This window comes from Osmerus eperlanus, chromosome 10 (genome assembly GCF_963692335.1).
Source record: "Osmerus eperlanus chromosome 10, fOsmEpe2.1, whole genome shotgun sequence".
In the NCBI taxonomy this organism is placed as follows: Eukaryota; Metazoa; Chordata; class Actinopteri; order Osmeriformes; family Osmeridae; genus Osmerus; species Osmerus eperlanus.
This window is the reverse complement of record NC_085027.1, coordinates 17,721,748-17,734,125: the sequence shown is the minus strand read 5'-3', so window position 1 is coordinate 17,734,125 and position 12,378 is coordinate 17,721,748. Positions and strand designations below refer to the sequence as shown.

The following is a 12,378-nucleotide window of genomic DNA, read 5'->3' as shown; positions in this document are numbered from 1 at the left end:
ACAAGAGATCTAGACTGTTGTTGTACATGTGAGCAATTTGATGATGATCAGCATCAATGGGCCCCCTGTAAGACTTTTTGAGTCAAGAAAGTATGTGACAACATGGAGAAGATGCCATCGCTCCGCCACAAAACCAAGGAGGAAATGCACACCTCAGATCCCTGAGTACAAACATATTTGGAAAGCATTGTAGACTACCAGGCTGCCCACCCATCTCTGTAGTGACTTATAGAGATGGGAATGTCAGAGCATTAGCAACATTATTAGCAAACCAAAACTCTTTCTAGCATGTGTATTGACATGGAGATATTATAGAGAATGTATAATATGGGGAGAACTCCCACTCTCTGGAAACTTACGGCTTCTGAACATGTTGCAGTTCCACTCTAGTTCCATATAAGGGTGCTAACGGGCGAGTGCAGAATACATGGAGGTCTAAGGAGCTAAACCCCTCAAAATCCACTTTTCTCAGGATTACATTTTTTGTCTAGTAATTTGAATGTCGAATTCTAAAGGGGAGGCCAAAAAAAACACACAGCTGGGTGTTTTTTCAGTCGCCTTTTTGTTCTAAAAAGCCTTTTAAAATGTCAATGACGTCATACACATTGTATGGCCAGAGATACTGCTTTACGGCAATCTCTGTCACTTCCTTTTTTCTCTCGAGGCATCGACAACACAGCTGACAGGTTAGGCTCTCCCTGTCAATACACGTGCTAGAAAGAGTTTTGGTTTGCTAATGATGTTGCTAATGTTGCCCCAAATCTGAGATTTCTCAATGACAATCAGGTGAAAAAGACAAATTTAGCCGTCGAGCTCCATAGACTCCCATTTATTTTGCACTCGCCCGCAATCACCCCCAGTGGAACTCTAGTGGAACTGCAACCAATTTCGGTGCGGCTGTAAGATCCTGTAAAGCAAATTCCATGATTTGCTTTTAAGTACATTATATACGTGTGAAATTAGTTCTTGAAAGCATGTGCAAAGCGCGAAAACTTTGTTGCACCGAAATGTGGAGTTAGACCGTTGAACAGTTTCTCTTCTGTTCTCAGCCCAGGTTTTGTATAGGTGGAGCCAAAACCCGACCGATCTACGTCACAGCGACCGATCTATGTCAGATCACAGACGGTTGCATTCTGTCACTCAGCTGGTACAATGCAAAGACAAAGTCATTAAACACTCAGAGACTGCAGGTATGGCTGTTCTGATATCTGCAATTGATTTAGCTAGTGTTGCTCTTGTTGCTAAATTCAATAAATTCGAGGAGGCGGAGCTTCAGCTCCTTCAGGCGTCACGCAGCCCATGTTTTCATTAAGGATGAAAATTGTTTTTGACAAGAGAACATCAATGTTAAAATTCATATCCTAAAGAGAGGTCCTCCTCAGGCGGCTACTGTAACATAAAGGTAGGTCTTTGGAGTCTGAGACATTGAACTGACACTCAAGAGCTCATAACAGTGAAGTAATCCAATCATGAAATCAGCATCACTTCCTAATTATATTTTTTTTTAAACAAATGATCATTATTTGTATTATTCTATGTTTAAGATTGAAATAAACAGAGAACATACGTCCAATCTTTTGGTAAGAGTACTAGTCACAATCTCAACTTGTAGCTAACGTATTTGGGGGGATATAATATTCATAAACTGGTTTCCACAAAGAACCCATTTGAAGCACAAGCTTCTGAAATGCTATGACCATGTTAAGAGTTAAAACTAATTGTTCACTTTTTAGACATGTTACTTTTGTGCTTAGTAATTAATTGGTTATTCTTTCTTTATTGGTCATAGTTCACAAGTAGTTCTCAATGAGGATATATTTATTTAGTAATAATCAAATACCTACTAAGGAACTACCTTTGTACTAAATTTGCTATTACTTACTGCTTAGTTGATCTTGGTTCCATATTAGTTAATAGTATTAAAGATCCCATGACATGCTGTTTTTGGATGCTTTTATATAGGCCTTAGTGGTCCCCTTATACTGTATCTGAAGTCTCTTTTCCGAAATTCAGCCATTAGGCTGCAAGGTGAACCACGAAAAGTCTTTTAGAAAATGATTCCTGCTCCACAGTATGGCATCTACACAATCTTTAGCTCATAAAAAAGAACGATTCTAGCTAAGCTACCAAAAAATGTTTGTCGCTGAAATTCCAGTCGATTATCGTTGCGTCTATGTTTTATGCAGAACTAGTTTCTTCAGAGCGTAATAGGATTTTGGTGGCACGGTTCGACACGTGATCGTTCTACACCAATAAGGTAGCTGCTTTTTGTCAACATGGATGGATATGTTTGGCAAATAGAGGATGGGACCTTGCACGTAACAGAAATTCGGCCCCTGACAGTGTTTTGCATGTGATACACTGCGACTGCAAAAGTGCGTGTGAGACAGGCAGATGTTCATGTTTTTCTGCAGGACTGTGTTGCGCAGACTTATGTCGTTGTTGTAATTGTGCCAACACAAAAGAAACTGAGGAACTGGGAGATAACTGTCCTGACACTGACAGTGAGGACTGAGTGTCCTTAATCTGTTATTCCTTATTCTGTTTTGTACAGTTTTATATATCATATTTCATATTTTTCATTACGATAGTTTTTATGGTTGATCAGTGTTTTCATTTGTGGAAGAATGAATGAATGAATGTTACAACGACATAAGTCTGTCCCCCCCAGGTTAATGTAATAGCCTAGTTTAATAACTAATGTAATATTTGCACATATTTTCGTACTATTTCCTCTAAAGCAATAAGGTTAGGCTACTTAGAGACCTTCCACTCATAAAGTATGTTCTAAATGGCATAAGTGCTGCCAATTATTAATTGACGTAATAATTGACGTTGGTCAGTAGCCTATCGATTAAGGTACTCGAAAGCATGTACACTGTCTGCTTCATTTGAGCTTGATAGGATAAGCATTCTGTTGCAAATAATAACAATAAACCCACTATTTATTAATTAAAACTACTTCTGCATAGTAATGCGCCGAAAATTCAAACGTAAGCAAAGGCAGCAATCGCTATCGAATCAACAGACGTGCAATTTAGCTAGCAGGGGAATAATACAGATCACCAGTTAACTTAATTTAATTAAATTAACTGACAAGTTAGCTATACGACTTCTCAAAGACACACAATCTCAACTGCGGTGTGAAGCGCGTATCCATGCTATTCTCCGACATGCACTCTAACAATCACATAGACGTCCTAAAATTTTGTACAGCCCTATTTCTGATACCATGGCGGCAGAAATGTAGTCGTGGCGGGCCGCCACGGCAAAATAAACATAGGAAACACTAACGTGCAAGGTCCCATCCTCTATTTGACAACCATATCCATCCATGTTGACAAAAAGCAGCTACCTTATTGGTGTAGAAGGATCACGTGTCGAACCGTGCCACCAAAATCCTATTACGCTCTGAAGAAACTAGTTCTGCATAAAACATAGACGCATCGACAATCGACTGGAACTTCAGCGACACACTTTTTTTTGGTAGCTTAGCAGGACTCGTTATTTTTTATGAGCTAAAGATTGTGTAGATGCCAGACTGTGGAGCGGGTTGAAACGATAACAGGGTTCACCTTACGGCCTACTTGGTTCAGAATTACAGTCACTACGAGCAGTCCCACAATTAGCTTTCCTCAGGACGTGCTGTTTCTGTGTCTGTAGCTTTAAATGCTATGAGGAAGAAAGAGGCGTGGCTAACTGCCATGCATCGGTCGTTTGCAAGCCATGATGTCTCTCGAGGAAAAAACAATATCGTGCTCGCACGGTCGTAGCTCATTTTCTCATTGGTGGGCCAAATTCTCTGTGCGGGCAAAGCCATAGATATATATAAAGTTTAGATGTCTTACGGCGGAGTCTAGAACGTCCGCACATGGCGGCCATCTTGCTACAGTCAACTCGCTCACCCATAACATTGTGTTGGTGCTACATGTACTTTTTAAATGACCATAACTTGCTCAATTTCCAACTGATTTTTTAATGGTTTGGTTTGTTATTAACGTCAGAGATGTCGTTATGCCACTGCATACTTATGAATAATTATGTTTATTTTTATTTTTTATTGAATAGAAGTATGCAGTTGTGCATTCTTCATACTGCATACTTAACCCAAAGGTAGGCTAGGGGAAGTCATATTAATGTTAAATAACCTCCTAAAGTGAAATTTTCATGTCATGGGACCCTTAAATTCAGTGTTAATGTAGTACTACCTATTACTTCCTGCATAGCTACTCGTTAACAACGGAACATTATTCTAAAGTGTTACCTGCAAGTCTTAAATTGCTTAAATGTATGATGCTGCTAGTACACCACGGTATGATAGGATACTTGCTGTGCAACAGTCTTACTAGCACATCTATGCATGTCGTATCTATGCGTCGTTGCTAACGTGTGCTGTTGTTGCTAACATGTGCTGACGTTGTAACGCTAGACTAGCACTGAGTCCCCTTTGTGCAAACAAGGCACTTTTTGCCACAAAGGAATTGAGGAATCCTGGGGTGGGAAAAGAATAAAATAAAAATAATATATATGAGAGAACAATGGTTGTGCCTGCCGAAGGCTTGAGCACACCCAATAATAATAATAATAATATATATGTGAGAGAACAATGGTTGTGCTCACCGAAGGCTTGCGCACACCCAACTAGAGAGGTACAATTTCTGGGAAAATTGTGGGGTGTGCTTTTTGTACGCCCTTTCGGCTGGTTAGCTCCTGCGATTCCCACACAGCAGAAGTGTAGTTGTTAGCTAGCTCTACAATTTACCCCTGGGGCTAGGTCTGAATCTAGGAGCAAAACAGAGCACAGCTGCCAGCTGTAGGTATATGCAGGTAGCAACACTAGTGCTGAATAACTATTTAGCTGGTCGGCTCCATGACGCTGGGTAAGTAGGGCTCATGAGACTGCTCATCAAAAGAACGAAGGGGAACCCACTTGTCTAGCAGATTGACATGTTTGTAGGTACGTTCGTTAAAGCGTATTTGTGCTGTCCTCAGGTATCTCCAGGTTCAGAGGAGGATGAACATGAGGGTCCAGTGTGTGAGAAGCTGGGAAGGATCCAGTTTAGCGTGGGCTACAACTTCCAGGACTCCACCCTGACGGTAAAGATTCTGAAGGGCCAGGATCTACCCGCCAAAGACTTCTCTGGAACCTCAGACCCCTTCGTCAAACTCTACCTGCTGCCCGACAAGAAGCACAAACTGGAGACCAAGGTCAAGAGGAAGAACCTCAACCCCCATTGGAATGAGACATTCCTGTTCGAAGGTGACAGCAGTCACAGAGAAACACACAAGATTGTTCTTGTGTTCAATCTGTTACTTTATGTAACACGTATACTTAGGCACTGTCTCTCTTTCACACACACACACACTCTCAAAGAGACACACACCGACTAGATTTGTGTGTATGTCTCCCAGGATTCCCCTATGAGAAGGTGGTCCAGAGGACCCTGTACCTGCAGGTTCTAGACTACGACCGCTTCAGTAGGAACGACCCCATAGGAGAGGTGTCCACCCCCCTGAACAAGCTGGACCTGGCGAACATGCAGACCTTCTGGAAAGAGCTCAAACCCTGCAGCGATGGCAGCGTAAGCATGGGGAGGGGATAACAGGGAGGGGTGTGTTGTGACTTGAGGTTATTTCAGACCAGGGCCGGGGTGGGTAATCGGAAGAATCGGGAGAGTTCCCGGTGGGCCGCTTCACTTTTGGGCCAGTGGGCCGCTTCACTTTTGGGCCGGTCGAGGATTTTTTTATTGTTGACATTTGTCACGTTAGTCTATCTTCTCTTAAAGTAGGCTACACACGTTCCGCATTCTGACACCTCAGCCTCTGCATGGGTTGTACCATGTTAGGGAGTTCTCCCCTCCCAAATAGAGTTGGTTGGGTCCATAGCGCGTCTTTTCCAAAAAGTTTTCTCAGATAGGCTACCGATAGCTGGGACGGGCGGCCCTACCGTAACGATACGCGTCAGGGAGGATGGATGGGAGCAGGGCCGGAGTGATGGCATCACAAGACAAGGTTTTACCAATTGAAAAACGTCTGTTTATTTTACATAAAGTTCAAAAAAGTATTTTGCGCTCAAATAATGGCCACAAATTATTATTATGTGATGCAAGATAGGCACTTCGCATTAAGTGTAGAAGTGCCTATCTTGCGTCACATCAGACCCATACGTCTTAGGTTGGGGCAAAGCTCAGAATGTTTACAACGTCTGGCTCCGTGCCTGATTAACACTCGGATTGTTAAGCAGTCTCAAAAATTGTATCAATATAAAAAATAATACAATCCCTTTCTGTAATCATGATACCCCCCAGAAAAGTTCACTGCACCCACAGTCAAAGCAGGCTGCATCCGGCCCTGTTTGGTATACAAAAAAAAGGACCGGTCTTGGGGCTGAAACTCCCGGGCTGAAAAGTGGCCCCACTCTGGCCCTGTTTCAGACCTGTCTAGACCTGCAGGAAAGAAAAGACAGAAAGATGGATGTTTGAAGTTAACTCCAACTCTTTGTTGTTGTTGTTGTTGTTTGTGTGTGTGTTTGTGTGTCCTTGTGTGTTTGACAGGGGAGTCGAGGAGACCTGCTGGTGTCCCTGTGCTACAACCCCACAGCCAACACCATCACTGTGAGCATCATCAAAGCCCAGAACCTCAAAGCCATGGACATCGGAGGGACCTCTGGTACACACCCACTCTTTTTTACTTCATACACCCACACACATGCTGTCACAGTTGCTGATGCCGAAGCACATTTTCTGTGATTTCACGTGAAATAAATTGTCAGATGTAATTCCCTGTTAAACAGTTCAACCCTTTATCCTCCTTTCCACTTTACTTCCATTCTCTCCTCATGTCCTTCTCTTCCTCCCTCATTCCCTGTCAGACCCCTATGTAAAAGTGTGGTTGATGCATAAGGACAAGCGTGTGGAGAAGAAGAAGACTGTTGTGATGAAGCGTTGTCTGAACCCGGTCTTCAACGAGTCTTTCCCTTTCGACGTGCCTGCCCACGTGCTGAGGGAGACCACCATTATCATCACCGTCATGGACAAGGACAAACTCAGCCGCAACGATATCATTGGAAAGGTACCATCTCCTTTCTCACTACCGGACCACCACCTTTATTCTATGGTCTCATCCTCCCCCCTTTCTCCCCTCTCTTCTGCCCTCCTGATGATGGACCCCCCCACCCAAATAACCAGCCTACACTGCCCCCTGCTGGCTCTGACAAACAGACTCACAAGCACACAATGACACAGAGACCGTCTTCAAACTATTACATGCACCACATTCAACTTGGCGAATAGCAATCCAGTGAGATTGATATCCATTGATTTTGTGGCAGGGATGCACTATCCCATTGATTTTCTGACACACTGTAAAGCTGATCCTTGCAGCCTTACTTTTGGGTCCCAATGGGGGATATTGACACCTTAAGTCATTTAAGCACACCATATCATATCACCACCGGCTGTAGTCTTCTCCTCTCCATATTTCTATCTCCCTCTCCGTCCCTCTATCTCTCTCTGAGTTTCTCCCACTCTGTCCATCTCCCTCTCTCTACTACCACTGACCTTAGTCTATAATGCTCCCCAACACACACACCACACACACTGTATACCAGATGGTTTGGGAATGAGTGCATCCTTCAGTGCGTTGGTGTATCATTACAAGTCTCTGGCTCTCACCCTCTCCTTCACTGTCATCAGCGTGCCCTTCTCAGGATGTTGCCGTGTTAAACAGCTGTTTCCTCCCTGAAAAAAACATTGTTCAGCTTTAGACCTGAATCAAATTTTAATTAGGGTGATTGGCTGGCTGAGTGGGGACAGTAGTGAGAAGTCAAGCTTGCAGAGTTGATCTTACCTCTCAATGCTTAGACAGCACTCACAACATCCATCTAAGTGACATTACAGCTTATCTTCGCATAATCAATCTGTTGTAATATATGTCTCTTTCTGTCACCCTTTTTATTTCTTCCTGCCTGCCTGCCTGCGAATCTGTCAGATTTACCTGTCATGGAAAAGTGGTCCAGCAGAGGTCAAACATTGGAAAGACATGATGGGTCGTCCTCGTTCCGCTGTTGCCCAGTGGCATGCTCTCAAAGCCTGAGAGACTCCCCAGAACCAGACCCTAGAACCCAGACCCCAGTCACTACGCTCAGCATCTGTCCTCCAGATTCCAGATCCCCAGAATCCAGAATAAGACTCTTGTGTCCTGTCTCCTGGACTCCAGTACTCCTGGGGGTACTGCTCAGGGGTATTCAAACCCTGAGCAGTACCCCCTCCCAACCCCAGCATCAGGACCTGGTGAGCTGACATTGTCTTCCAGGTGACTGGGCTGAAATGGTTTATGGGACTCACAGTAACCATCTTCACACCTTCTCCACCAGGGCCCTGGGTGAATTAAGGAATCCTTCATTTACTTGGCTCTTCTTACTGCTCAGTGTCCTGGATGGTTGTCCACATTAATATTCACCGTCACCCTTTTAGAACCTCCCCTGTCCATCAAAACAGTATCAACAGAGTAAGAGGCTGAGGCTGAGACTGACACTGAGGAAGATGAAACTGGACGGATCAAAAGCGAAGCTCGTTTTCCTTTTCACACGTATTCTGCACACCCTTCTTTTTGTCTATCATACCTCCTATGTCTTTTTGCCTCTTTACACTGCATCTGTGGTTTTGTCAGACTGTATTTAATATAACATAAATGGCAATGTCATACTTTTTTTTCTAACCGTCTATATTCAGTGCAAAAAGAAATATGGATGTTATGGCCAAGGATCAGGGACGTGCACAGGCATTTGTCACTTTCTTTCTCATACAAGTAGCCTACTATACCACAGATATATAGTACAACAGTACAGTTATACCACCATCAACTGAGCCCAGAGGCGGTTGTAGTGATTTGGGGGCCCTAGGAACAGACTGGTTGAGGCCCCTAAATAATATATTTCTTTACCTGGCTTTCTCCCGCTTTAATGTCCTTGTCAAATCATCTTCAGTAATAGCTGGAGCTGCTAAGCTATTCACATTAGTAGTACTAGCCGCAGCCACTAAACTACTCTATTACTATTGCTAACATTGTTGGCAGAATAAAAAAAGTGGTCACCTTTGGGAGGGTGGCAATATAAGTTTTGTTTTCTTCCTTCTTCCGTCTTTTTGCTGCAACGCTAACATATGATCGTTTCATAATTTCATAAAATCGTTTCAAAGTCTCCTATCTACGGTGTCCCTGAAGTGCAAATCACACCCACTAATATGAGTTCATCTCCCAAATGAAAAACACTCCCCCCAAATAGGATGACGTGCTCACCTCCCCCCAATACAAAGACACGCTCCGCCAAATGGGAAACGACATTACATTAACTCAAAAACACATTACATTAACTCAAAACGGAAAGGGTAGGTACAACACTTTGTCGCTGAATGGATGCAGTAACTAACAAGAAATTGATCGACAGAAGTACAAAATGCAATAGCCTGACAGAGTTACGTGCAGGACATTTGTTTGGCTATCGAAGCATGTAGCAAATAGTAGGCTACTTATGCGAAAGTATATATTGCGTGTTAAACGTAAAAATCGAAAGCCAAACAATTATCCTGGTCCACGTAACTCTGTCATTGGGGCATTTCGTTCTTCTGTTGTGGACTAATAGTTTTTTTTCCAGAAAAGTCCTGCTTCCTTCAAATGTGGGGGGCAGAGGGCAACGCTGATGTGGGGGGCAGAGGGCAACGCTGATGTTATGGTGGCAAAATAAATGAACACAGAACTGGATGATATCGCAATTTAGTTTTATTTAACTTTACTAATGGCGGGCTTATCATATTGATGCAGCCACAATTATTTACTTTCTCCAGAGGGGCAGATCAGGGCAAACGGCCTGTTGGGCAACAATAGCCCATATCTGTGCACGTCCCTGCCGAGGATACATATTGACATTGCACACTTATAGATTACATTAAATGGAGGTACAGACAGTCGCTTTTACACTCAGGGAGACAATGGGGGGTGACTTTTTTGATCTATCACTCTATCACACTGTTTTGAAGCTAGAGTGTAGATTGACATTTAGCTAAACATTCTGCTCTAGCTCTCTCTCTCTCTTCTCTCTCTTTGGCACCAGTGTTCCTGCTTCCTTCAAATGTGTTTTTAGCGTGCGCATAGGCTACTTATTTTAATGTTGTGAAACGTTAACAGCATATCTAAGATTATTTCATAGGAATGTCCCTGATTAAAATAAAGTGTAGTGCAAGTCATGACTCTGAATTGTTAACACAATATTTCTTCTTTTATTCCAACCAAAACGATCAAGTTCATGGTAATGACAGAGTTACGTGGACCAGGATGGTTGTTTCGCTATCGATTTTGACGTTTAACATGCAATTTATACTTTTGCATAAGTAGCCTACTACTTGCTACATGCTTCGATAGCCAAACAAATGTCCTGGTGCACGTAACTCTGTCAGGCTATTGCATTTTGTACTTCTGTCGATCAATTTATTGTTAGTTACTGCATCCATTCAGCAACGAAGTGTAGTACCAACCTTTTCCGTTTTGAGTTAATGTAATGTGTTTTTGAGTTAATGTAATGTTGTTTCCCATTTGGGGGAGCGTGTCCTTGTATTGGGGGGAGGTGAGCGAGTCATCCTATTTGGGGGGAGTTGACTCATATTTGGGGGGGAGCATGTCCTTGTATTTGGGGGAGGTGAGCAAGTCATCCTATTTGGGGGGAGTTGACTCGTATTTGGGGGGAGTGTTTTTATTTGGGGGATGCACTCATGTTAGTGGGTGTGATTTGCACTTCAGGGCCACCGTACCTATCTGTCTCTCTTACTGTAGGCTAACTGATGCTACCTAACGCTGCTGGGCTGGAACAAACCATTTGTGCAAGATAGGGGGGTTTGGGTTTGTCTTGCACATGAATAATGTAATGGAAGGCAGGATATAATTTGATAACATGTTTGAGAGAAACACAAATATGAAAAATAACATACTGTACTATATAATATTTTTTGCATTTTCACCGGGGCCCCAGGCATTCTGGGGCCCTAGGCAGCTGCCTACTTTGCCTAATGGTAGTGCCGCCTCTGCCCTAGCCTCTCTCTTCTCTACAGAGCGCACAATAATACATTTACATTTATTAATTTAGCAGAAGCTTTTATCCAAAGCGACTTCCAAGAGAGAGCTTTACAAAAGTGCATAGGTCAGTGATCATAACAACGAGATAGCCCCTAAACATTGCGGGTAGCCAAAACATGAAGCATACATTGTGAAAAGCAAATAAGTGCCAATGGGAAGAACCATAAGAGCATGTAGTTAAGTTACAAATTAAAAAACATGAACCTCAAAAAAGTGCAATAATGTAACAGACTGGACATAATGTAGCTACGTTAGCCTGCTGCTGCTACATAGGCTATTACTTAGCTTTGGTTCATGTAACGTAGGCAGCATGATTATACGTCAATAAGGCAGGGTAGCGCGATGTGATGCAAACGTTACAAGCTGATGCTGCACATTATTCGAGACACAAGCGTATTATTTTTTTTATTTTTTTTTCTATTCACAGGGCATTTGTCATTATCTCCATTACTTCAAAAAGTCAGGTGAAAGTGCAAGGGTTTTCCCTCCTTCACTCGCAGTGCGTGACAATACAAACGCTGATGTTATGGTGACAAAATAAATGAACACAGAACTGGATGATATCGCAATTTAGTTTTATTTAACTTTACTAATGGCGGGCTTATCGTATTGATGCAGCCACAATTATTTACTTTCTCCAGAGGGGCAGATCAGCCAATCAGGGCAAACGGCCTGTTGGGCAACAATAGCCCATATCTGTGCACGTCCCTGCCGAGGATACATATTGACATTGCACACTTATAGATTACATTAAATGGAGGTACAGACAGTCGCTTTTACACTCAGGGAGACAGTGGGGGGTAACTTTTTTTTATCTATCACTCTATCACACTGTTTTGAAGCTAGAGTGTAGATTGACATTTAACTAAACATTCTGCTCTAGCTCTCTCTCTCTCTTCTCTCTCTTTGGCACCAGTGTTGTTCGTCCCTGGCTGGAACCCTTATTGTTTGTGCATGCTGTAGGTAATGTGCCGTGACCCCAACCTTCTAGAACAACAAAAAAATTAAAATTACAGAAAAATTTACACGGTGGTTTGTAGACGAATTGTATAAAGGCGTTATTGTTTTCTGGAAAAGATACCCTAAACAAGGACAAAAAAGTAAAGTCAATGTTTTGTTTGAAAACCTAGTATTTTTTAAGAATTTAAAAGAACATGTTCTTCCAGAAAAAGAAAACAGCAGCAAAGAACTGCTTTTTAAAGCTGTAATTTGCGAGTGTGTGTGTGTTATGGGTTTCACTGGTAAATCAACGTA

The 12,378-nt window shown here is 42.6% G+C and overlaps 1 protein-coding gene across 1 annotated transcript in view; it reads left to right on the top strand.

The window, feature by feature from the left end:
• The window catches only part of syt7b (synaptotagmin VIIb), a 106,893-nt gene extending 98,687 nt beyond the window's left edge, over positions 1-8,206 (top strand). The window contains exons 6-10 of the mRNA XM_062471916.1: positions 4,993-5,260; positions 5,413-5,582; positions 6,555-6,669; positions 6,872-7,071; positions 7,990-8,206. Of these exons, the coding sequence (XP_062327900.1) occupies positions 4,993-5,260; positions 5,413-5,582; positions 6,555-6,669; positions 6,872-7,071; positions 7,990-8,094 (858 nt within the window). The 3' untranslated portion in view covers positions 8,095-8,206. The remainder of the gene's footprint in view (positions 1-4,992; positions 5,261-5,412; positions 5,583-6,554; positions 6,670-6,871; positions 7,072-7,989) is intronic.
• Positions 8,207-12,378: the final 4,172 nt, after the last annotated feature.